The sequence below is a fragment of the Pteropus medius genome, unplaced genomic scaffold (assembly GCF_902729225.1).
Source record: "Pteropus medius unplaced genomic scaffold, Ma_sr-lr_union100, whole genome shotgun sequence".
Lineage (NCBI taxonomy): Eukaryota > Metazoa > Chordata > Mammalia > Chiroptera > Pteropodidae > Pteropus > Pteropus medius.
In genome coordinates, this window is record NW_024340701.1 from 6,908,802 (window position 1) to 6,936,784 (window position 27,983).

The 27,983-nt window shown below is 35.8% G+C and overlaps 1 protein-coding gene across 1 annotated transcript in view; it reads left to right on the plus strand.

Annotated features, from left to right (window-relative positions):
- Positions 1-10,110: 10,110 nt before the first annotated feature.
- Positions 10,111-27,983, plus strand: part of ZYG11B (zyg-11 family member B, cell cycle regulator) — a 62,210-nt gene continuing 44,337 nt past the window's right edge. The window contains exon 1 of the mRNA XM_039886383.1: positions 10,111-10,333. Within this exon, the coding sequence (XP_039742317.1) occupies positions 10,304-10,333 (30 nt within the window). The 5' untranslated portion in view covers positions 10,111-10,303. The remainder of the gene's footprint in view (positions 10,334-27,983) is intronic.

Below are 27,983 nucleotides of genomic sequence, written 5' to 3' on the forward strand. Positions count from 1 at the left end.
CTGGAGCCCCAGCCCAATCTGGTTAAATTAGATTATTTGGGTAGTGGACTAAAACTGTGTAGTTTTGAAAACTTCCTAGATGATTCTAATATAAAGTCAAGATTGAGAACCACTGATCTTGAGGAGGAATACTGCAACTTAAACACAGGCACTGATGATAGGAGTATCAAGGAGGAGGGAAAACATTTGAGGAATCACCCATAGATTCTTGGTCTGGGAAGGGCTTTGCAAGCCTCAATATCTGTTGAAAAATAAGTTAATACCTTACATATGACCTCCTAGGAGGTAAAATTAGTAGAATTGGGGTGATTTCTTAATTATAAGGGGTGAATGAGAGGAAGGTATCAAGGATGACCCCTAGGGGTTCATCTGTGGGCATCTGTGCTCCTGAGATAGGGAGCACAAGAAGGGTGAAAAGTTTTGGGGAAAGACAGGGAGTTAATTTTTGAACCTGTTGCTATGAGGTACCAGTGGGACATCCAGGTAGAATCTGCATTTAGCAATGGATGTGGAGATCAGAAGCTTGGGAGAAAGATTTGGAAGAAAAATTTTGGACTCATCAGAATGTGGGGCTGGCCTCTCCCTGAAGCCATCGGAGAATTTGTCATCATTCAAGGAAAGCACAGAGAATACAAAGATAGAAAGACTGTGATGCACATGCAGGATGTTTTCAGACTTCAGACATGAATGAATTTCAAGTTCGACAAGATGGGGACGTGGGAATGGATGGCTGAAGTGGAACAGAGAGTCATTAGAACTAGGAGGTCAAGAAGCAGAGAGGCCAGAGAACCAGACTGTGGTGAATATTGAAGTCACTCGAGTTGTAGAATTGCAATAGCCCGGTGGCTCTCAGACCTTAGTATGGATCAGAATTAGCTGGAAAGTTGTTAAAGCTTTCTGGGTCCTACACTCAGAGTTTCTGATTCAGCTGGTCTTGGTGGCCCAAGAATTTGCACTTCTAACAACTTTCCAAGTGATGCTGATACTGGGGACCACACTTTGACAATTGCTGCAACAGAGTGAAGACTGGATCAGGTGCCAAGGTCTTCTATGAATGCGTTTAATGGATGAGAGCAACAAAGAGGGAGAGATACCAGTCGTAAAAAGGTGAGTGAATATGTGGCCCTGATACTTGGACACTTCACCTCATGGTTAGTTTTTTGTCCACTTTGGGCACATACTCTTCCTTGTCTTCTATACTAGAAGTTTGGGCAGCCTTTATCTCCCTTCCTTGATTTAAAGTTGTTTTTGTTTGTTCATTTGCATATCAAAGATGCATTTTTATTTTTATTTGAAAACAACTTAAATTTTTAGACAAATGATTTTAGTATATATATTTGAGTTTTAAAGTTTTAAGCATCTTAGGACTTTGATTCCTTGTTCTGTGCAATATACTTCACCTTGATGTTTGAATCAGAAATAGTTAAAGGAACCTTTATGCTAAACCAGCAACTTCAGGGGGAAAAAGAAGGCTGAACTACCAAACTGCTTTCTACACCCAGAGGTTTCACTGTGTGTTGGGGAATGAAGAAAGGAGAAAGAAAAGAAAACACTAGAGAGGCCATTAAAAGATTAGATGAATAATAGCAGGCAGATTTCTCAAACTCACACTCTTTCTCACAAACTTATTTTGTGCCTTTATGCAACTCTGTAATACACATTTTACAAGATTTTGGAGATAACCTTATCTATGTACATTAAAAGTCAGGAAAATACAGGAAAAATTTGTAACATATTAAAAAGCAGAGCATGATAACACATAATCTTACTGGAGCCCTCTGCCTCAGCCTGATTATGTAAGAAGGTTCATTTTACATCACTGTACTTATAGGTCCAAGGAGTTTGTTTCCTTTCTATACGAACTCTCTGTTCGTTGTTCCTTTTTAATTAAGGTAAGACAAGAAGATACTTAATTGATTTTTAATCCACATTTCTCTTCTCTGAAGTCATAATTTCTGATTCAACAGTCAGGAGCTTTCCCCAGCTCCCTCATGAGGTCTTGGAGCCATAATATGAACAGTATTTCCCAAGCACACTCTGATTTCTCAGAGTTCTTGTGGCTCATGTTAAATATTAGCTACTCTTTTGTCTACCTAGAGGCATAGGTACTTAGAGAAATCAAGACTCTGACTAGATAAATACAGAGCCAGAATGTTAGAACTGGTAGAGACCTTGGAGGTCACTCTTTTTGATGATTCATTCCCTCAGGACATTTTACAGATGATCAAAGGAATGATTTGACCAAGGCCTGAGCATCTCAGGGACCAAGTGGCCTTAATTAAAGGTATCAAATCCCACCTCCCCCGTGTCAGAGCCAGGGGCTAGAATCAATCCTCTGACTCCCAGTACAGTGCTACTCAGTTTCATCTTAGACAGTACACTTGTGCCTCAGCAGCAGTCCAGAGAGGTGTAGAACCCTTCTGTTTGTCTGCTCAAATTGTCCTTGTTTGCCTTCTGGCATTTGACAGAAGACGCTAGGAAGGAAATACAGAGTAGGAGAGTGGCTCTCCTAGTGTCTTCCTGGACCAACATTATCAGCTTCTTTCTGAGAACGTGCTAGTAATCCAAAACTTTGAGCCTCAACCTTGACCTAATGGATCAGAAACTCTGGGAAAGGGACTTGGCAAAACTGATTTAGCAAGCGCGCAAGCTGATTCTGATAGACACTAAAGTTGATGATGGATAGTAGTAAAAAATTCTACATTAGAAAGATCTATTCACTCAATCCTTCCTATCCTAGAGGAAAATTTCAGTCCTCTCCAAGGCTGTGAGGTAGTGGAATGAGCTCTAGGGTCAGATTTAGCTCTTCCATGACTGACTTGTGAGGTTTCCTGTCTGAGCCTGTGTTTTTTCATCTATCAAATGGGATAATAACTCCTTTACCAACCCTAGGGGATTGTTGTGAGGATTAAATATGAAGCTGGCTGATAAACGGCTTTCTAAAAAACTGTCTGCTGTGACTTTGTGATGAATTGTTATAGTTAGTATCTGGACTGTCCTTAAAAAATCCCTTTGATACTGCCTAGCTCTAGCCAACCAACCAGGGTGAACTTCTCTAATAGATGATGCTTATTGGAAAATTTTACCCCGAGTCTTGGGTTCCAATGAGTGGTTGGGATGGAACTCAGTAACTCATGCTCAGGAGTAGTCAGCTGAAATTTCATCATACTCAGTAGGATCGTTTTCCCCCTTATTAAATTGCTAAGGAGGAGCTTGTTTATTTTTAACTGGGAGTCTTTTTCATTATCCGACAAAAGACAGTGGACTTTTAGAATGGTGCCCTCCCTTAAAGATTCAGGGCACTGAATATTAAAAATAGAAAATCTTGCCTCAGAAATAAGTGAGTTGTATTGAAATTCATACTCCTATGCCTTTGCCTTTTCTCATTTAACTTTCTTGAATCATTGACTTTTAAAATTAGAAGGAATCTACAACAAAAATAATAAATAAAATAAAATAAAATTAGAAGGAATCTGAACAATCTTCAAAACCATTTTTTTTAAATGCCAGTTTATTTTTTCATACTATATGTACATAATTTTTTTAATTTAATTTTTTTATTTTTCCCCTCCCCCCTCCCCCCGTCTTCTGGTAACCACTAGTCCATAGTCCATGTCCATGAGTCTCTGTTTGTTTGTCCTGTTCATTTGTTGCTTTTAGGTTTTTATCCCACATATGTGATTTCATGTGATTTTCTGTCCGGCTTATTTCGCTTAGTATGATTATTTCAAGGTCCATCCATGTTGTCACAAATGGCAGTATTTCATCTCTTCTTATGACTGAGTAATGTACCATTGTATTTATGTACCACAGCTTCTTTAGCCAATCATCTATCTTAGGACACTTCAGTTGCTTCCATGTCCTGGCCACTGTGAATAATGCTGCTGTGAACATCGGTGTGCAAATATCTTTTCGGATATGCGTTTTCAAGTCTTTGGGGTAAATACCCAGTAGAGGGATTGCTGGATCATATGGTAGACCAATTCTTAGTTTTTTGAGGAACCTCTATACCGCTTTTCACGGTGGCTGTACCAATTTGCAGTCCCACCAGCAGTGTATGATGGTTCCTATTTCTCCGCATCCTCTCCAACATTTGTTATTACTTGTCCTGTTGATTATAGCCATTCTAATAGGTGTGAGATGGTATTTCATTGTGGTTTTGATTTGCATTTCCTTAATAGCTAGTGATGTTGAGCATCTTTTCATATATTTGTTGGCCATTTGTATGTCCTCTAGGGAGAAGTGTTTGTTCAGGTCCTCTGCCCATTTTTTGATTGGATTGTTTGTTTTTTGTTGTTGTTATTGAGTCGTATGAGTTCCTTGTATATTTTGGATATTAGGCCTTTATTGGAGGTGTTGCTTGCAAATATATTTTCCCATTCAGATGGTTGTCTCTTTAACTTGTTAACAGTTTCTTTTGCTGAGCAAAAGCTTTTTAGTTTGATGTGGTCCCATTTATTTATTTTTGCTCTTACTTCCCTTGCTTTTGAGGCCAAATTCATAAAATCCTCTCTAAGCCCAAGGTTCTTAAGTTTAGTTCCTATGTTTTCTTCTATGCATTTTATTGTTTCAGGTCTTATATTCAGGTCTTTAATCCATTTTGAGTTAATTTTGGTGTGTGGTAATAGACAACAGTCTAGTTTCATTCTCTTGCAGGTGGCTTTCCAGTTTTCCCAGCACCACTAATTGAATATTTTTGGCAGTTTTGTCGAAAATTATTTGTCCATATAAATATGGGTTTACTTCTGGACTCTCGATTCTATTCGACATGTCCGTGTGTCTATTTTTCTGCCAGTATCATACCATTTTGATTACTGTCGCTTTGTAGTATAATCTGAAGTTGGGCAGAGTGATACCTCTAGCCTCGTCCTTTTTATTCAGGATGGCTTTGGCAATTTGGGGTCTTTTGTGCTTCCATACAAATCCGATGATTTTTTGTTCTATTTTTTTAAAAAACGATGATGGGATTTTGATGAGGATTGCATTAAATCTGTATAATGCTTTAATTTAGGTAATATGGTCATTTTAACTATGTCGATTCTTCCAATCCAAGAACACAGAATATCTTTCCATTTCTTTGTGTCTTCGATTTCTTTTAATAGAGTCTTACAGTTTTCATTATATAGGTCTTTCACATGTTTCGTTAGATTTATTCTTAGGTATTTTATTATTATTTTTTTGTTGCAATTGCAAAAGGAATTACTTTTTCCACTTCTTTTTCTGACACTTTGTTATTAGAGTATAGGAACGCTATGGATTTTTGAACATTGATTTTGTATCCAGAGACTTTACTGTATTTGCTTATTGTTATAGTAGTGTTCTTATGGAGTCTTTAGGGCTCTCTATATAGAGAATCATGTCATCCACAAATAGTGACAGTTTGACTTCTTCATTTCCTATTTGGATGCCTTTTATATCTTTCTCTTGCCTGATTGCACCCGCTAGGACCTCTAATGTTATATTGAATAACGGTGGCATCAAATCCATTTTTAACTTATAGAACTCCTGTCTGTTGTATCCCCAACATTTTGTCAATAGACCCCTTTTCATACAGCTCTGGTGACCAGGAGTTTACTGCCTCATAAGTAACCCATTGCATGCGAGATAGTTCTTGCTCTTAGAATGCTCTTCCCTTTGTTGAACTGAAATCTACCTTTCCACCCTCTCTTTGCCTCTAACTTTACTTTCTAGAGCAAAACAGAATTGATATTCTCTTTATAATAATAATTGAAGTTATCATTCAAGATTATTAAGGAATCTTCCAATTTCTGTATAAACAATTGAGTTTCTGGAGAAATAAATTATTATAATCCTTGAATACCAAAGGCCATAAGCCTCAACAGCAGGAATTTTTAAAGGAGACAAGTGTTCTGAGATGGCAGAGCACTGAATTGACCATTAATTTCAGTTTATATAGGTAAGAGATAAGGATGGTGTATAATTGTATAACATTTATCATTGAATTTAAGTTAAAGCTATTCTGTCTCTGACTCTTTCCTCATAAAGTTGAGTTTCTATGTTTAACAAAAAGAGCAGAACTTCTCAATAATATCTAAAGGTTTAATTTTGTAGTTCCAAAGAATCTCAATTTGTAATCTTGAGATTATGTGTTGTTATAGGAAACTACATTTGTTAGAATATTTACTGTAGAAAACGATATTTGTTCACTTAAAGTTCAAAGTTCTGTTTGCCAAAGGAGATTGATTATATTCACTAAATTTATGATGAGTAACTACCCATCTAGTTCTAATTAATTCAACAAGAATAAAAGACTACAGAATCTTTTAAAATTAGGAACATCGATAAAGGCATTCTTTATTGTAAAAAAATTGTTTTCTTGTAAAATAAATAAGTGACTCTAAGTGACTACCTTTTAAATTTCTATTTATTTACTTTTAGAATAAGTAATACATTTTCATGATTAAAAAATCAAAAGATACAAGAAAATTATGCTATGAAAAGTCTCCCTTCTACCTATCTCCTGCAATCCAGTTGTCCTCTCTAGCAGTAATCAGACAACTGATTATATTAGTTTCTGTTAAATTTTTCCAGGGATATTTTCTGCAATATAAGCAATTATAAATATATATATTGCTACCACTATTTCTTGCAGAACCAATAGTATGCAATACACATTGTTGAGGACCTTGCTTTTTCACTTAATAGATCTTGAAATTATCAGTATACAAAGAACTGTCTCATTCTTTTTTATGGTTGCAGAGTATACGCAGAAATACACTGTTATTTGACCTGTTTATTAATAAATGTTTCCAATCTTTTGCTACTACAAACAAAGATTAAATTTTTAGTGGTGGAATTTCTAAGTCAAAGGGAATGTCCATTTAAAATTTTGTTAAATACCACCACCAAATTGTCCTCCATAGAAGTTTTCCAATTTACATTCCCACAAACAAAATAGGAGAGTACCTGTTAAACTTCCCCTCACCACACTATGTCTTATTAGTCTTATAGATCTTTGTCAATGTGATGCATGAAAAATAATACTTCAAAGAAATTCTAATTTGCATTTCTCTTTTTATGGGTAGGAGTGAGCATTTAAGAACCATTTCTATTTCTTTTTGTGTGAACTATTAGTTCATGTCTTTTGTACGTATTTCTGCTTGGATTTTGTCCTTATTGATTTTAGCTCTGAAGGTAAATATAAAAATTACCCATCTTCCTATGATATGAAATGAAAGCATATATTTATAGTTGTTTATCATCTTACTCTTCTTAAGGTGATTTTTGCCCTACAGATTTTTTTTTTATGTGTAGTTGAATTTATCAGTCTTTTATAGCATCTAGGTTTTGTTGTGTACCCTGTACCTTAAAATACTCTCCAAACTTTGACATTATATAAACTTCTCCCATGATTCTTCAACTATTTTTTTTTTAATTTAAATCTTTGATGTATTTGAAATGTATCTTGGTGAATAGTGTGAAGTGCAGAGCCAAGTTAAATTTTTCTAGACGGCTATCCAGTTATTCTATCACCAAATATAATTCCTTTTTCTTTTTTTTTTTTACTGATGTGAAATTAAATTCCTAAGTACATTTGGATGTATTTTTGGACTTTCTATTCTGTCTCATTGATTACAGATCAACTGTGGCTCCATTCTTTCTTGATGACAAAACCCTGATTTTTTATTTTATGGTGATTTTTCTCCAGTTCCTCAGGGAAGGTGATTCCCAGATCAGACAGAGAGTAAATCATGGTTGGTCTAAGCTACTATTGGTGGTCTTATTCTCTTTGCTATCTATTTGTTTATTCTTGGCCAATAGGACTTGAAGAAAAGTTTATTGGGTGGCTGCTAGGAATAAATCTATTATACATACAAAGAAAGATGTTTAGCTGTCAGTGAACATATAAATCTGAAATTCAGAAGAGAGGTCTAGAATAGAGATATAATTTGGGAGATTATCACTACATAGATCATACTTAAAGTAATGTGATGAGATAAGACTATCAAGGAGTGAGCATAAATGGAAAACGTTAAAAGGTCAAAGTATTGATTGGAGCACTGCAGTATTCAGAGGTCAGAGAAATGTGGAGAAGCCAAGAACGGCCAGTAAGATAGAACTAGGGGAGGGGAGTGTCATGGTAGTCAAGGAGGAGAAAATAATCAGCTGTATTTAGCGCTCTTGATTGGTCAAGTAACACTGAGAATTGAATGTTGTTAATAAATGGACATCACTGGTAACCTTGATAAGAGCATTGCAGCAGTGTGGTGAAGGTGAAAGATTAACTGAACAGGGTGTCATAGAAACTGGGGAAAAGGATGTCAAGACATTGTGTATAGCACAGTTCACCTTTGTGAGACATTTTGCTGTAAAGGAGAGCAGAGAAATGGAGTAGTAGCTGGAGGGTCAAAACTGGGTCAAAAGAGAAGTATTTTTTTATTTTTGAGGTGGAACAAATAAATTCATATTGGTATGTCAACGGGAAAGAAAGACAGAAAAATGACTATGTAGAACAGAGGAAGAATTGCTGGATAGATATCTTTGAGAAAGTGGAACAGTATGGGACCTAGCACGGTGCTACTCAAAGTGTGATCTGTGAACTAGTGATGGTCTAGGAACAACTTGTCACCAGTTTGTGTCAGAAATTGAGAGTAAATATATATTTTATAATAATTTGACCAAAAAATTTATGTCTGTTAGGTCTAATAATAAAAACATCTGACCTAAAGTAGTCAAATTCATAGAGACAGAAAGTAGATGGTGGTTGTCCGGGGCTGCAGGGAGGAGGCAATAAGGAGTTATTGTTTAATGGGCACAGAGTTTCAGTTTTGCAAGATGAAGAGAGTTCTGGAGTTCATGGTGGTGATGTACCACAGTAATGCCATTGAACTGTACATTTAAAAATGGTTACAATGGTAAAAAAATCTGGGATTACATTTTTATGTCTGTTTTTAAATTTAATTTTCTAGTAGTTAATTTTTATCATATTTTACAAAAATGTAGCTTTGTGACTAATTGTGAATAAAAAACCAAACCACAGATATTTTGAGAAAAACTGAGGAAGATTTGACCTCTGCCAAAAGAAAAATCATTAGTAGTAAGGAAAGGAAGGCAGAGGATAGGAGCAGAGTTACAGGCAGAACAGACTTAGGTAGTTGGTAGTTGGAAGTCATGGTGGCTGGTAGGAAATTATAGATATTCTCTTTTTCTGCCTCATTTTCTCAATGAATTGATAGTAAAATCATTAGTGAATTGAGGATAAGGGAGGAAAGTTTGAAGAGAGAGATGTTAAATAGTTATTTACTAGGGTGAGAGAGTGTTTAAAACTGGAGAGATATAGTATAGCCAAGCTTTAGGGGCCTATTTGAGGATAATGCTATCAAATTTAAAAGGAGACCAGTCAGTATGGTTTTGGGTTTTTCTCCATTCTCCCCCGACCCCGTTTTGCTGCAGGTTCAGGATTAGAGTTTTGTCAGTTGAATACAAGGAAAGGAAAGTCAAACTGGAGCAATGAAGATTAAATACCTGGGAACGATTTTCATGATGGACCATAGAATCTAAGCTGTTTAAGGAAGGAAGTGAAGACATGGCGTAGTGTGAAGAATAGTGAAAAAGAGGTAGCAGGATCAGTGGATTTTGAGTCTTGGTGGAGTTGAAGAATTTTTGGAGCTGGGTTTTAGAAGAGAGCTAGAAAGGAAGGAGTTTGTGGTGGGAGAGTTGAAAGATTAAAATTGGGATTATGGAGGGGTTACAATTTTTGATTAATGAGATCTAAGGTATGAGCACGGAAATGAGAGGCTGAGGAAAGGGTTATCCCTGGAGGAGAGGAACCTGAAAGGACAGAGCATTGGAAGAATTATCTAAGAGAACTGAAATTATCAAGAATTATGACAATAGTAATGAATGACAGTGAACTAGAGCACAGAGGTCTATAGGTGACTGGAACGAGTGAGTGTTCTAGTCTACCGTTATGATGTAATATACAAAGCTCTTATTTTTTAAAAGGATAGGATTTGAGGGGTTATGACTCTTAAGAATCCAGGAGGGAGAGAAGGTCCGGCGAGGGGGTTGAGACTCCATCGCTGAGTCTGCGCAGTGAGAGTGGAGGCGGGGCCAAGCTCAGGCTCGAGGGCGGGGGCGGGGTCTCACGGGGGGGTCGGAGTTAGCGCTGTGAGCCCCGCTGCGGCTGCGGCTGCTGCACTTCAGCTTCTGAGAGAAGGAGGCCGAGGCCTGGGCCAAGCCCGGAGCCGCCGCTCGCCGGAGCCTCCTGGAGCCCCCGCGCCGGCTCAACCTGGGGGCGGGCTCAGGCCCAGCCCGCCGCCGAGCCCAGGACAGAGGCTGCATGCCCGAGGACCAGGCCGGCACAGCCATGGTGAGGGAGCAAGGCCTGCTTGAACCGCAGCCGCCCGCCCTCCTGGCCCCCGCAGCCTCCCCCTCCCTAGCTCTGGTGCCCCCTCAGTGCCCTGCCTTTACCTCACCCCCTTGTTATCGCCCCCTAGGTGGCCCGCTCCTCCCTCCCAATGATCCTCGGCCACCTGCTGGGACGACGCTACCCCTCATCTCTCTCCTTCCCGGTGACACCCTTTTTTTAATCACCACCAGTGACAGCCTCTTTCGCGTTCCCCTTTGCCGCCCTCTCCTCGTCCTTTAACCCGACCTTTTTTTCTCCTACCATTTTGCATTTTTCTCTTATTTGGGATCTCCTTCCCTCTTTCCCTATTTTTCGTTCCTGCTCTTTGCTCTGGCTTTTTACCCCTTTTCACCATTTTATCTCCACTGCGTCCTCCTTTCCCTATCATTTCTCCCCTTCGTCCTTTGCCGCCCACATTTCCCTTATCGGCCATCTCCGCCCTCGACGTCCTTCCCCTGCTCCCTGCCGTCTCTGCTCTCCCAGCTGCCCCCATTTCCTTCTACGGGCTTCATGGGTCTAAGCAGGAACAATTTGAGGGCGATTGTTTCCTAGGAGCTGTAGGGAGGGCAGACGAGGATTCGTTGGCTTTCTTCTTCCTTTTCTTTTTGTGGAGAGGAAGGGGGGAGATTGGAGGTATTGGAGAGAGCCTCGAAGCGTTATTACCTAGTGTCATTGTAAATCTGACTGATAGTGTGTTTTAGAGTGATGGAGTGAGGCCGGCATGCATACTGTGACTTTATAAGATATTTAGTCTTTTGACAGAAATAATTAAAAATGTTTTGGAATGTATTTTGAGCATCTTTGAAATGTAGAAGTACAGTTTTGGAAATTTAAAAATATTCATTTACAGGCTTGACTATTATTACTCAGAACGAATGGTTTGTTTTTGTTGAGAGGCAGAGACCAGGGCTTCTGAAGACTGAATCAGCTTGGCAGTCTGATTGTGACAGTTCACTTCAGTACCTTATAATACTTTCATTTGTTTTGCCCTCTCTTTCTTGAGTTGGAAGACGCTTATATTTGCAAGTTGTCTCTTTCCTGTTTCAAAATAGGTTGAGGCTTCAGTTGGTTTTTCATTGAGTTGGGTCACACATAGTTTGCAGTATATTTAATGAACACATTTCTCCATCATATACAGCAGTTTAAATTTTGGTCTCTGAGAGAAAGAAGACATTCTAATCAAATCTAAGTCCTGGTAATCAATCATGTTGTCCTGTCCTGGAGGTTAGTTAATTTTTATTTTTCCCCCCATCTGTTTTTTCGGAAAGTTGTTTATAACAAAATACTTTAATCTTTGAACTTTCCCTAAGTCTCTGACTCTGCAGTTTGGAGTTGCCATTCTCCTGTGTCTGCCTCCCCAACAACACTTCACATTTGCAGTCCATCACATTATCATTGTATATTAACCTGTTTCTCCTCCTGAGATGTGACTTCTAGGCAGCAACTATGCCGTACTCATGCCTGTTATTCCTAGTGCCTAGGCCGACTAGGTAATTGAATGATTCACTTTATGGTCTCATTTTCCTATCTGACAAGTATAATCTTAAACTGAAATTTGAGGCAACTAGTGAACTACTTAGAAAGACTGAGTTTGAGAATCTTATTTTTGGTGCAAAAGGGAAATTTAGTAAGATATGATGATTTTCTCTTTAGAATAAAGGGCTGTCCTAGGTAAGACATCAAATGGCTATATTTTTGGAAGTGTTGGCCCTCCCATTGAAAATGAATGTATGAGTACGGAGGGAGATGTTATGAACCCCTTTTTGGGTATTTAGGATTCAAAAGTATCATTTGAGCTGGGCCTGAGAGATGAACAAGATTTATGTAGATCATTTTGGGAAAGGGAATAATGCTTTGTTGTGAATGTGAGTAGAAAGTAATTGTATTGTAGGTAGTAGGATTACCTTTATATATCATGGTGGGAGGGATGCAGGAATGAGCATGTGTAGCAGGAAATGAGACTGGAAAGATGTATTAGGCATGATTATGGTTTAGACTTTGCCTCTAACTAACTTGATTTTTCCTTGTTAAATCACACATACATACGGTAGTTAGAGTATATGTGAGAGAAGTGAAGAGGAGTCAAAATATTAGCTTATTATGCGCTGAGAATTATCTGTAGAGGTTAATTTTTAAAAATTTCCTTATGCAATTGTGTAGTAGGCACTCAGTAAATAGAGTTGAACATTATTGTAAAGCTTTTTGTATTTTATATTTTCCAATTTTTCTGTTATTTAGTGTTTTGAATGTAGTCATGTGCCACTCAATGATGGGGACATATTCTGAAAAGTGCATCATGAGGTGATTTTGTTGTTGTTCGAACATCACAGAGTACACTTACACAAACTTAGTGGTATAGCCTAATACATGCCTAGGCAATATAGTATACAACTGTTGTATATGTGGTCATTGACTGAAATGTTGTTATGCAGTGTAAGACTAAGTGGCCTATAATCCCTCCAGGTAGGCTAAGATGCCTACCTGGAGGGATTATAGGCCACCACTTCCAGAGTTTGATTTATTAGGTCTGGAGTAGGGCCTGAGACTTTGTATTTCTATCAAGTAACCCATGTTGTGCTGATGCTTCCCGTGTGTGAACAACAATTGGAGAACCACTGGTCTGAGATATAGTCCATACTTTTTATTCATCTAACAATTTTTTTTGAGTGCCATTGACTGTGTTGGCATTGGGATATTACAAATAATAAAACAGATGTGGTCCCTGCGTTTTTATATCTTATGTATATAAAGACATCAAACAAAAAAGAGTAATTTTAAATGTGAAAAGTACTAAGAAAGGAAAAGTTGTAGGCTCATGGTATGGGATAGTCAGGGATGGCTTCCTAGAGGATCTTACTTTCAAGAAGAAAACTGAAGGATTAAATTATAGGAGTTATGTTGTGGAAAACCAAATAGAAGGAATAGCACATGTGAGTGACTGGCGGTGGTACTCTGTTGTGCCTGTTTACCTGTGCATATCCTGGATATTCAGCTCAAGGAAACTTCATCTGCCCTGCCTACGCCTTAAAAAACCCTAGTCACACAACCTCTGTTATATAATCCTCTTTCGTAAAATATATATATCAATTGTAATTTTATATTTCTTGCTGTGATTCTTTGGTTAATATCTGCCTTCAGTCTCAGACTGTAAAAATCATTTGACCAGCTGCTAAAGGCCATGTGATATTCTGGGCACTGGGGTTAGTTACAGTTATTTATTGAATGTGACTGTATAGGCCCTGTTTTAAGTGATTTACATATTTTATCTCATTTAATCTTCATAGCAACCCAGTAAGATAAGTACTAGCTCTATGAAGGTAGATACCATGTTTATTTGGCTCATCATTGACTCTTTAACACCTACATAGTACCTGGTGCATAAGTACTCAGTTAATATTTGTTGAATGAATGAATGACTTTGAGGATGATCAGAAAGTCAGGGAGGCTTGGTTGAGAAGGGGACATTTGAGCTGGGGGTTTTAACAAGTGGGGTTTTATTGGGTAAGAGTTTGGGAAGGAAAGCCATTTTTGGCTAAGGGACCAGCTTCAGCATAGAAGCTGAGACAGAAGTAGCCATGATGTATTCTGGGAAATGTATGACTCTAGCATTGAGGGTGCAGTAAGAGATGAGACTAGGTGAGCCTAAGGTCATATCATGGAAGACCCTGAATCATAGGCTCAGGAGTTTTGGCCTCACTGAAAAGACCCTTGGTACCTTGAAAGGTGTGTGTGTGTGTGTGTGTGTGTGTGTGTGTGTGTGTGTGTGTGTGTGTGTGTGTGTGTGTGTGAAGGAATGTCATAATTAAGAGATTTGGAGGATGGTCACTTTAAATCAATATGAAACATAGTTTGGAGTGGGAAGAGCTGTTATTCTAGTCAGGGTGAAAAGTATGTGAACTTTTCTCCTTAACCTTGATGTGGTGGTGATGTAAATTGGAGGAGGGAGAACAGAGAGAAAAGAAATATGAAGATACGGCACACCACTTTTTGGCTAAGTGAATTATCCATAGAGATATTACTGCGGAGTTGTAGAATAAGCACAGAATCAATAAACAGCTTTGCAGTTTTGCTCACTGCCTTTAGAGATTTGTGAGACTATTAAAACAAAGTAAATTTACTATACTAGAATCCTTTATAAACAGTAGGTCTCCCAAAAGTATCAGGTCATGTAGAGAGAGTCAGTACTTTCCAACCTCATTTAATTTTTAAAAAGATTTTTGTTTGGTATGAGAAAAGAGTGATTTTAAGTAAATATATATTTTATTTTTAAATTATATATATAATTTATTTAATAATACATTGAACAAAATACATTAAAACAAATTTCAGCCTTTTTCTATTTAACAAATGACACATTAACATGAGATAAATCTTTATTTGTCATTTGTTAAAATGAATATATCTTACAATGTAGATTGAAATTAATTATGTTTATGGCATCAAAATAGATAATAACCGACTTTTTAATCTTAAATTTAGAATTCTTGCACTTTTGTACTTAAAAATCCACAGGTTTTTAAAATTGTTCTGTTTCTAAATGACAAAATGGAATGGCTCCAGGCTGCTACTTGGAAGCTTGTTTCCACTAATAAAACACTGGAAGTATGAATAGTTATTTTTGATAAAGAAAAATACAAGTTGGATATAACACCACATTTCTTTTTTTTTTTTTTTAATGCTTAAAGAATACTGATACCTTGATGTAGTACCATTTAAGAATCCTGATCAGATAAATGCATTCATTTACTTTAATTTCATCATCAGTGTAACTTCGTTTTCTTTAACCATAGTTCAGTATAAGAATAAAAGTAATTTTAAACTGTGATGTTCCATGTTCGGACGAAGTTATAACAATGGAGTGACTATAATATCAAGAGCCAGTCTCCTAATTTCCACTAATTCACATATATGCAGTAGATAAAATTTTGGATACTCTCAACCTATTCTGTTTTTAAAGGAGAAAAATTTAATTATTCTATTATATGGTCAAAATATACAAATTGAAATAGACATCAATATTGAATTTAATAACTTGAACCATTCGTGAATTACGAAATACTGGCTAGACCACTATTTTTTTTCATAGGTTGTAAAGCTAGCCCTTAAAAACACAATTAACCAATAAGTGGCAGAAATAGTCATTATTTAGAACGGACTAAAAAACATTTTTAATGCTAGAAGTAATTAAAATAGAAAAAAATAACGTTACAACAAAACTCTTGCATTATGAGACATTTATTTAGAGGAGCATGATCTCAAACAATAGCTTTCATTTAGTGAGCACACTATGTATCAGATAATGTACTAATCTTCACAGTTCCTATGTATTAAAGTCAGGTTGATGATGTTTTCTCGTTGTACAAATAAGAAAACTGAGGCTTTGAGAAATCAAGTAACTTTCCTAAGGTCGTATAGCTAATAAGTGACAGAGCAGATTTTAAACATGGGTTTGTCTGACCTCTGTTTCAAACATTTTCCCTGGACTCTTTTGAGGTTGTAGGAATCTAAACTGAATTCTGGTACTTAAAATATTTGTATTATTGTTTACATTATAAAAGTAATTTATATTTATTGAAAGAAAATTGGTCAAGGGTGTTTTTATGTTCTTGATCCATATTTCTAAATTGCCTTCTATAAAAAGCACTTGAAGCAGAATATCAGATGTCGATGGTATTCTGTCTTTAGCATTTAGATACCTTTTTAATGTTGAAAGCTTGATATGACAGGAATATACTTTCAGAATATATTAATTGGGGGGGAAGAAAAAGGCTGGCAGGAATTCAGTGTTTTAGAATGATACTGCTCTTAATTTTAACAGCATCTATTTTGCTGTTATTTCAAGATATTGTGTGTATTTCAAGATATCGTGTGTATTTCAAGATATCGTATACAGAGCATACTTGGTGCGCAGGTGGATTTGTGGGCCTTTTATGATATTTACGGAGCCTATAGTTTAAGCTCCACTAATTTACACTATCTTTATATGGCTGCTGCAGCCACACAGGTTGTGCTGCACAACTCAAGTGGCAGTCATGCACATGGACAGCGATGAGATTACAAAGATCTGTATCTTGTATACTTGACAGTGTCTGGCACATAGTAGAGACTCAGCAAATAATTGTTGATTGAAAGCGTTTTGCAAAGTATACTAGGACCCTTATGATCGAATCATTTAATCTAATGATCTAATTATTTTATGAGGAAAAATCCTTTGCATTTTATCCTCTGTAATACTGAGCGCACATTATGCTGTTTTTCCTGCCTCTAAGTTTTGCTTACATTGTTTCTTTTGCCTAGGATGCTGTCCCCCTTCTTGACTTCTTGACTATTTAACCTTCAAGTGTTTCCTCAAACTTTACTTCCTTTCTGAAGCCTTCAGTTACCTCTAGGCAGCTTTAGGTTACTTTTTTCCATATGCCTTTCCTGTACTTTGTATATTACCTTGGTTATGAATATGCCTTGATTGCTGCAATTATCTGTGGTGGTGGTATTGTTTGTTAATGAGGCTGGCGATCTCTCTAGATGGTGAGCTCTCTGATGGCAAGGACAGAACTGTGTTTTATCAGCTTCATGTCTTAAGCACTTAACATGATGCTGAGACATAGAAGATAAATACTTGTTCAGGGAAAGAATGTGTGTATTTGTAGAGAATAGAATATGGTGATGTTAACTGAGATGTGAGTTACAAAAGAGGGCCAAAAAAGGTGAACACTCTGTCCATGTCCTCTGAGGGAAAAAAAGATGTTTGTTTGATAGATAAGAAATGTTGGATCAGATCGTTTCTCTTGCTGGACTAAACGGTACTTTTGACCTAGGATACATGTTTTTGTCCAGAAGGGGTCAGCTTAAAGAGGTGAGAAGGAAGCCAAGTGATTTCAAGATAAATTGCAAAGCAATATCCCTTTGTATAGATACTTGCAAATTACTTGTTCATAATTTGTGGAGATGTCTTTCCAGAAAATGTAATATTTAAACACAGATAGTAAAGAATCAGTTACAGGTAAATCTAGAGGGGGTGGTTAATCATTTAAACATTTTGTTAGCTCTGTAAAAAGATCTTCTGTTTTTTTTTCCTATCTACAGTTATCTTTTGTATAGACATTTTTTCTTAGCTCTCCAGCATCTTAATTCTTGTTCAATGTCGCATTCTTCTTTCCTCAAGGCATTTTTAAAACATTTTAATGTTCTTGGTTATGTAATATCAGTTTCTTTTTATGAGCCTTGTAACCTTTGGCAAATCATTTCACCTGTATATGCCTATAAAATGAAAAGATTGTATTAAATCCTCTGTGATTCCTTCCACCTCTTAGAAAACGTAGTAAAATTCTAGCAAGTTAAAAGTAAGTTTTATAGTCAAGTAGGTATGTTCTATTAACTTTAGTATTCTGGGATGATGGCAAGCTGCTTTTATAACTTTAAATTTTGTATAAACGTGAGCTCTTACCTCCGTGAATATATTACACAACTTTTCACACCAGAAAGTATTCATTCAGTTATGTTAATATTTTCATAGTACTTTAGTATTTTAAAGGCATTCTCATACACATCCCATTTATTCCTTACAACCATCTTGTGTAGTAGTCAAGATAGAAGTTTAGCATCAATTTTATAGATAAGAAAACTGAGAAGTTAATTTATTTTCTTAAGGTCACACAGCTAGTAAATAGCAGATCCGGGACTGACTGCAGGCCCAGTGTTCTTTCCATTATTAACCCAGCTTCTCTGTTTACCATATTATATTTCAAAACTCATGCTGGTAGTTAAGAGGAAAATAATGCTAAAGTATCTCTGAGTTAGTGATTCCTGTGATCTGCTCATTAGGTCAGTGATTAGTGACTCGAATTTTTGTTCTGTTTCTTGGAACGGCTTTGTTACATGAGCTAAAATGGAAGGGAAGGGGATTTACTTACCTTTCCAGGCCTCCATCTCTTATAGATAGAACTCTAGCTTCTTGTCATTTAGCACATAGCCATTTGACACACTGGCCAGCCCTTGAAGTGATACATGCTAGAAGCTTCTCTTACCTTCATTATTTCACATCTAGGGATCTCTGAAAGTAATTGGCGGTTTTTAAGAAAGAAAAACAACTCCCCACACAGTCCATGCCAAATAGTTCAATATATCTGGACCCTTGAGCACAATTCATGTATGCATTTGGTACTACCTTCTTGACCTTCCTCATTTGTAAAATGATTGCGTTTGCGGAAGGAGAAGGTAAAGGGATCAGATCATATCAAAAGGTTTTTATATTAGGTGTTTATTCCTGGAAGTCTGACTTGATTAAATCAGTAGTAGAAAATAGGAGGAGAATAAAAAAGCCTGTAAATGAAGGAGAGATTTCCTATGGAGTACTACAAAAATGAGGAGTCAAAGATTGTTTAATATCTGAAGTTTCTTATATCATTGAAGTCAAAACGGCAACATTTGTCTGCCTTTCAATCCCATTCTTTAATTTTAGGGCTGGACTCAGGAGTTGTATTTCTCTCTGGACATATAGTCTTTTTCTAGGGGCAAGTTAAGTATTTTAAATATACCTAACAATAAATTTGTGCTTGACCGTTCATTTTTCATTCAATAAACATTTAGCGTCCACTGTGTAGTAGGCATTATTTTAGGTTCTGTGAATCCAGCAGTGAACAAAACATATTGTGTGTTTCATGGAGTTTATATTCTATAATAATGGCTAACATGTTTTGAGTAATTGGTATATGCCAGTCACTGTTGTAAATGTCTTGCACTTAGAATTCATTTAATTCTGACAATAATCCTACGATACTGTTTTTGTCTGCATTTCACAGATCATGAAACTGAGGTCCAGGGATATTAAGTACTTTGCCTAAAGTTACATAGTTTTGTAAGTAGTAGTGCTGGCATTCTAATCCAGGTAGTCTGACTCTCAACCTCATGCTTTTCACCATAGTATTGCATAGTCCTTCAGAAATGTATTTCTAATCATAAAATTGTCAAGTTTGTAATCTTTATAGTTACCTGGTTTCTGGCCCAATCTTTAGAAAAAAATCATTCAGGGATACAAAAAATAGAGAACTATCAGAGCCATTATCTTTCATTGGAGGATTTGTCAGTCTTAGGAACATTTCAGATAGCAGATGAGATTTTGAACTTGATTCATAGGAGTTGGAACTGAGACAGCTACATAAAACCAGGACCTTAAAATGCCTGCATCCTTTGTGAAAAGGTAGATTAAAGAATATCTGCCCGATTGTGTAGCGAGACAAAGAGTCTTGTTTGTCTTTATACAGATGGACTCCGGATGGCAAAAGTCTTGAGGATTTACAGTTGTGAATCTGCTGTCCCATACGTCTGAAACTTAAATTTGTATTAGTTGCGCAAGATCATAGCTAGTAAGTGGGAGGGGAATATTTACTGAGTAATTACTCTGTCAGGCATTGTGCTGGGGGCTTCGCACACACATTCTCACTTCATCTTAACAATAACATCATGAGGTAAGTACTAATATTATCCCTATTCTACAAAGGACAGAACTGAGGGTCAGAAAAGCTAGGTATTTTGCAGTGTTAACACCACTAGAATTCAAATCCATATCTAATATTCTTCCTACTAACCACAAAGTCTCTGGAAAAGAGAGACCTCATTATTCAGTGATTCTAGAGTCCTCAAGGTCTGTCTTGAGGAATTATGGCAATTTAAAATTTTTTTATATTAGATGTAATAGTGTAATAGTGTAATAGTGTCATGAGGAGAAATAAAATGAGTTTTGAGGCAAGTAACCGTCTTGTAATTTACTAATTGACTGAACAAATAATTTATTGCTTGCATTTTATAGGGTTTCAGTTCCCAGATACAAGAGATGCCTGATCTGAGAGGATCTTTTCATTTTTTGTCATATCAGCAGCAATGGAATCCCCAGTCCCTTCTAACAGTAGACTACAATTGTGATATGTAGTCAATTCCTAGTGTCCCCCACCCCTCCACTTGATAGAAATGGATGGGCCACATCTCAGAATGTTGAAATGCTTCTTTGGCATAACCCCGGCAATACAGTAACACAATCAAGCTTTTCAATAATAAAACAATAGATAACCAACAAAATAGGTAACTACGTCATGGGAAAAGAACTGAGAATGCCTCTAGCTGGGTGTTGCATAAATGACTAAACACTTGAAGGAAGGAAAGTATAAGAAAGCAAAAAAAAATTATAAGATTTATTAAAAGAAGGCCATGAGAAAGTTTAGACAAGGTTAATGAGTATCGATATGAGGTTCTTCAAAGACAGACCCTCTGGCCTTTAGAATGTGAGTAACGAGGTCTCTCTTTTGGTTACTTATAAGGAAAAATACATTTTATGTATGATGCTGGTAATAATATAGTAAACAAAGTATATTCATATCTTTTATTTCATTTGCTACAATAACTTTATGAAGTGAAAGGAAAAATATATAAATTTCATTTTACAGATAAGGAAGCTGAGGCACAAAAAATGAAATGACTTTTTCGGAGGCATCATGGTTAGTAAATGGAGGAATCCTGGACCTAGATTTTAATGAATGATAGATAAGTAATCCTGTTTGTGGGGGAGGTAAGGAACTGGGTTCTGAAGAAATAAAAAGGCAACTGAAAAGATATATTGCTATAACGGTATGTGTAGTGGGGAGGATTGACCTCTCTGCTGGACATTTTCTTGCTATTAGAAATCAGTACCTGCCACAAAAAAATAATAAAGTGAAAAAGCTGTTTGAGGAGCTATTCTCCTTTTTCTTTTTTGCTCTTTCTTCATTGCTTCATGCCCCTAAGTGTGCTCTGTGTTCTTATAAAAAACAGTGGTTCAAAGTCAGGGAGTCTGCTTATAGGTAGTTCATTTATTCACTTATTCAATAGATACTGAGCATTTGCTGTGTGCTAAAGTAAGGAATACAGAAGTGGATAAGGCTTGGGTCTTAACCCTAGTGGTTTTCAATGTGTGGGACACAGAACTTGATATAATAATAGCCATAATTTGCTTACCATTTTTATGGAGGAGTGGACATATGTACTGGTTCTTCTGTATGAATAGGAATTTGATAGATGGACAGGTATGGAAGAGCATTCTAAGGAGTGGGAACAGCATATATAAAAGGGAGGCATAGCTACCATTGTTAACATTCCTTCTCTGAACTTCAGTTTCCTCAACAAAAATAACCTCTGTTGTCCTTACTTTACAGAGTCATGATTGTTTTGAAAAGGCTTTATACATTAAAGTGCTAGACAGATGTTTAATGAGAAAGATTCTCCTTATTATTACTTTTCTTTATTTTCAACATTTGGGAGGCTTCTGTGTCTCCCCTAGGTGGTGTCGTGTCAACACCTCTCCTGTCCTTCTTTTAGTCTAGTCATTCTTTTCTTGTTTTTGTTGTTGTTCCTTCAAGGAAGGCTCTGTTCTGTCATATTTAAAGGCAGGAGCTTTAATAGCTTTAATAGCAGCAGAAATTCTTTAATTGCTATGTATTTTAAGTTGTGACCTATGCAGTCTAGTTTCAGAGCAGTGTTATAATCCATGGAACATAATCCTGCAGCCAAAAGTCATTTAGAAATAACTAAGTTTTTATTTGCAAATTTTAGAACATTGTGAAATAGAATAGAGTTCATAAATCTTCTCAAAATTCCCTTATTATTTTCTACCTACTTCCCTTATTATACATCATAGCTGCTCCCCTGCCTTTCTCCTGAAAACCCTCTCAGTCCATTATTATCAGATGATAAAACCTCTGGAGAATGTAAGACTGCATAGGGAAAGGATGTAAGAGTACTGGTGAGAATGGCGAATTTAGTAAAAATAAAAGTATGTATGTGTATGTGTCTGTATAGATATATGTATATACATGTTTTCATTCAAAATTAAAATAATTTATTGAGTGTAATAAAGTGTCTGTTCTTACTAGTTTGAATACATATATTATTAAAATATGACAATCAGTGATAAAATTAATACTGTTTTTTGGTTATCTTATAATATTTGAAAAGCAGAAACATGAACACAGCTTTTTATTTTCATTTCCAAAAATTTTTATTTTTGTCTTTTTTCTATTTTTAATAATTTGGTATATTCAGAAGACCAAATGAAACATTTATGTAAGCCATGGAATGTAATAAATAAATATCTAAAGTTCCAGTATCCAACTTAAGAAATAGAACATGACCACTGCCATTTTTTAAAATTTTAAATCTTACCTTTAATCATTTTTATAGATTTGCCACAACATATTGTTTAATTTAGAGGTAACTTTCTAACCTTCTGAAATAACTTTTCAGGCAATATCATTTCCTGTGCCTATATAAAGTTTAATTAAAATCCTGTTGTGTGTATATATATATATATAGTTTTTCTTTAGCTTAGATTAATATTTTATTCTTAGCATTTTACCATGTCATTAGAAGTTATTCAGAAACATATATATTGCTGTGTAATATTTTATAGAGTTGATATAATAATAACCATAATTTGCTTATCATTTTCCATTATTTTAAACTTTTGTATTGTGGAGTTTTTTGGGTTTCTTTGGTCAGAAAAACTGATTATTTGTGTAAATATCTTTGTTAATATCTCTTGATTATTTCCTTTATTTCTCTTTTTTTTGTAAATTCCTGGGTGAAGAAGTACTGAATCAAGAGTATGGGTGTTTTTAAGATTATCATTAAATCTTTCATGTCCAGAAAAATTGTTCCAGTTTACACTAGACCTGCAGTATTTGAGAGTACCAATTTGGGCAAACTTTATTCTAATATTTCACAATGTCAGAATTATATCCTATTCTAGAAAACAACATGTTAATAAAAAAATAAATAAAGGGCTATGTTGTTCTTTCAGACTGGAGTTTTCGTTTTTTCTATTTGCCATAGGATATTTTCAGTCATTCTGCCTGCTGTACTTTGTGATAGTTAATTAATTACAGGGTTTAGTTATCTAGAGTTTATCTAGCTGTTACCACTAGAGAGTGACACTTAAATATAATCTGCTCTATAATCTATAATCTGCTCAGTTCTTTCACTAAAGCATTACTTCCTCTTCTGTACTTGCCTAAGCAAACTCTCCATGACCATGACAAATTCATTCGAAGAAATAATCCCTTATTAGTTTTGTCAGTGAAATTATGGGAGTATCAATCACTATTTTGTTTTTTATTTTTATTTTCTACCTTTTTTTTTTTTACAATTTCCAACTTATGAAATGTTGCAAAAATAATACAAAAAATTCTCATTTAGAATTCAACTTATTTCCCCCAATGTAAGCATTTTATCCTGTGTGCTTTGTTGTACTCACTCTTTCTACACACACACACACACACACACACTACACTCTTTTTTACCCTGGTTAACTACTACTATAAATCTCAGAGTTATTTTTTTATCTCAACTTCCCCTTCCTCTGCCCTTTCCCCTCCTTTACCTGGAAAGGCTATATGGATTAAGAAAAAGGGTGTGGTATTTGGAATTAAATATCTTGGTTCAAGGCCCATTTATGCCACATTCTAATTAGATGAATTTGAGTACGTTCTTTCTGAGCTCCAGTGTCCTCATATGCAAAATTGTGTCTATTGTACCAGGTCCACAAGACTGTTGTGAGGGCCAAGGTAATGTATGTCAAATATATGCCAGATGAATGTTGGTCAGTCCTTCAAAAAACACTTGCCTGTCTAGCAGAGTGCCAGGCATTGTGCTAGGTACCGGGGATTAAGAAAAAAATTAGCATCTATTTCCTATTTGCTCACTTACTGCATTTTGTCAATTCTTTCTTCAAATTATTTTTCACTTTTGATTTTTTTTCCCATTTTCATTGCCTCTACCCTAATCTATAACATCATCACCTCCTGTCTGAGCCACTGTAGCAACCAGCTGGTGTCCAAGATGTTTTCTGGCATTTATATTAATGCCAAACTAATCATTGTTCTGAGAAATGGTATGGTATAGTAGAAAAGGTATGAACTTCATAATCAGCAGATCTGGGTTTGTATCTTGGCTCCGCTTTTTACAAATATTGTGACACTGAGCAAAGTCCTTTTACTATTTTCCTAATTTGAACTCATTTTTTTTTTTCTTTTAGCAGATAAATATCAGGGACTGTGCTAGAAGTTAAGGATATAAAGAAGGGATTAATAAGTTCCTTGAACTTGAAAAGTGTCATAGTCTAGTGGGGTTATAAATTACAATGGTGTAACATGGAGTTGTAAAAGGAAACTGGCTTAGGAGTCTTATAAAGGGCAGCTTGTGTATTGGTAAAAACAGATTTTACTCTAGAGTCAGATTGCCTGGGGGTCTAATCCTGAGTCTACCATTTGTTAGCTTTATCATGCGCAAATTATTTAGCTCCTCAAAGCTTCAGTGTCCCCATCTTTGTAGAATACTCATAAAATTTAACTTACAGAATTCTTATGAGAAATAAAAAATTATATATGTAAAGCACTTAGCATAGTTTATAGCATGTAGAACATAGCATATATCGACAAACAGTATGAGCTCAATAACTGTGATTATGATATTATTATAGTATAGTGGTTAAGAACTTAAAAATGTAGACTTCGGCCTCATCCTTGAGTTGGAGTTCTAGTTTAGCAACATGCTGGCCACGTGAGTATGGGGAAGATGTTTAACTTAAACCTCAGTTTCCTTGTCTTTAAAATACATATTGTAACAGGTGCTTGACTCATAGGATATAGAAATCGAAAGAGCTCATGTATCTAAAGAGCTGTGAACCAAGACCTGAGTCAGTGTTTCATGAGAGATAGGTGTTGTAAGTTTTATTCTTGCTCTGCCATCTGCTGGCTGTTTTGTCATTGATATGTAAATTAATCTTTCTGAGCCTCAGTTTACCTACTTTGTTCTAAACAAAGTTGTTTGGAAGATTGCAAGTCAGTTAACCCTTGAACAACGTGGGGTTTAGGGGTGCTGACCCCCACTGTGCAGCCAAAAGTTTGGGTATGACTTTTGTCTCCCCAAAATCTTAACTACTAACAGCTGATTGTTGCCTGTTAGCCTTACTGATAAACAGTAGATTAACACATATTTTGTATGTTATATATATTATATACTGTATTCTTACAATAAAGTAAGCTAGACAAAAGAAAATGTTAAAATCATAAAAATCATAAAGAGTAAATACATTTACAGTATTTATTGGGGGAAAAAATCTGTATAAATGGACTCCCACAATTCAAACTCGTTTTGTTCAAGGGTCAATTGCACATATAAAGTTCATGGATTAGTACCTGGCACCACACTGCTGTCATGCAGTACATAATAGCTATTGTTAATGGTGCAATTTAATTTTTTAGGTGCTGAGAGTAAAATTATTTCAGCTTTGGAAATTAGGAAAGTCATCACAGAATTAGTGAGGTTTGACTGAATTTTGAAGAATGTGTGCGATTTTGCCACAGAGAAGGACTAATTGAGAAAAAAGGCTCAGAGGTTCAGTGAAAATGCCTGTTACAGTGCTTAGGAAGGTAGGTTGCATTAAGGAACACTCAGTTTAATATATCTGGTAGTAGTATGTTTGGAGGGAAAAGGTGGGAAATGAGACTAGAAAGGAAGGTTGGAGCCAGTTAGTAAAACATTTTGAATAACCTTGCTAAAGTTGTTGACGCTAATTCAAATTTCTTGGTAATTGTGTTTTATCTTAAAATTCATGCAGTATTTGCCTTCTACATAACATATGTATTTCACTACAAAAATATTTTAAGTTATTTACTAGTTATATAGCTTAATTCTCTCTGTTTCAGCCTCCCATACTCTCATCCCCTTAAATAATCTTTGAGTATGCTTGATGCTCTAAGATGTGCCAAATTCATTCTGTAGCTTTAGTCCCTGAGCACACCTCTGCTGGGAATCCCTTGCATATGTTTCCAGCATGAGAACTGTGGTTATAGATGATATGGAACTTTTAAAATTTTTTTAGAAAGAGAGTGATAGAATAAGAGCTGTGCAATAAGAAAGATCTGGGTTGTGCCAGATTGAGTAGAAGTTTTGTTTCAATTTATTAAAAAGAACTTTCTTGATTATTCTTTATAGAAATTGTTAGCCTTTGAACTGTGTGGATTACTTTATGATCCAAATGAAGTCAAACCTGACAGCCTCTGTCTTCTGCTTTTTTAGTAGGAGCTTTGTTTTTACTCTACCTGGCATATCCCTAATTGGTAAAGAGAAGAATCTCTGAGTAGGAATTTCCAAGAGATGAATTATTTAGACACCAAATTCCAGCTTCTGCTTTACCCTTTTTTGTTTGTTTGTTTGTTTGTCTTTCTGTGATGCTGCTGTTTTTTTAAAAATGAAATAGGAAACATTGATCTCTCAATACTTTCTGTGTTAGCTTAAATTACTGGAATTTGGGGAATCACAGGTGGCAGTATAGGTTTTAGAATAGATCTCAGATAACCTGAGTATAGTTCTAGTTCTGTCACTTGCTTGATATGTAACTTCTCTTCTTCATCTTTAAAGGGAGATCATTATCTTTGTTCAAATCACAAACCCACTTTGAGTATCAGGTGAGATAATATATTGGAAATTGGTATATAAAGTCGGAAAGGTAACATGTGGTGGTGGATAAGGACGTAGGCTCTGGAGCCACATTTTCTAAGTTCTCCGGTTCCTGTTCTATGTCATTTAATCCTCTAAACAACTTTGTAAGGTAGGTATTACTATTATCTTTACTACAAGATGAGAAAACTGAGGAACAGAAAGGTTAGGTAACTTGTATACTGTCACACAGTTAGCAAGTGAAAGTTGTGATTTGCACTCTAGCTCTAAAGCCCAGGTTATTAACTATTAGGTAGATGAACAGCTGCCTAGAAAAGCCTTACTAATAGGAATTACCAGAAATAATAGAGAGTTTCTTTGAAAAGGAAAAGTTTGTGGGGTCCAAAAGCCTGCTTTTGTTCCTTGCTGAATGTGTTTTACCATTAGGAAAAATTTTTTAGAATGATTAATTAAATATTCTAAATGTTCAAATATTACCGCCTAGGTTTGTTCTGCTAAAATGACTTCTAAAAATTATATGTTCAGAAGGTTACATATCTCTCCTCTGACAGTTACCCAACTTTCATTTTTCTCTTCTGCAAAATAAATAGGTTAATTTGAGATGAAAGGACAGCTTGTTTTATCTGAGCGATGAATTTTAAACATTGAAGAATGAAGAGTAGATAAAGCAAAAAATAATTGATTGTTTCAACTCAGGAAATAAGAGGCAGACTTCTATGAGGCAGAAGTTGAATTTGATTAATTGTTTCCTCTGAACTTTTTCTACTGTGTTTCAGCTACATCTAGCTGTAGAGGAGACTGGGATATGTGGTCTTTATTATAGGTGTTTATATGCTCAGGTAAATATAAAAAGTTTTATTAATACGGAAGAAGAGAAAAAAAATATTAGAGTTGGCAGCTAGCTAACGGTCTCTGCCACATTGGGCCAACCATTTAACTTTTATGAAGTTTGTTTCCTCATCTATAAAATAATGTATTTGTTACTTACCTTACTCAGTCATTAACAATATTAAATGTGTCTATGTGAAAGCATTTCGTAAACTGTAAAATTGCATGTACATATTTTAATGACTTTATTGATTATAGAAATAACATGCTATATAGAAAGTTTGATTTATTCAGAGAAGAA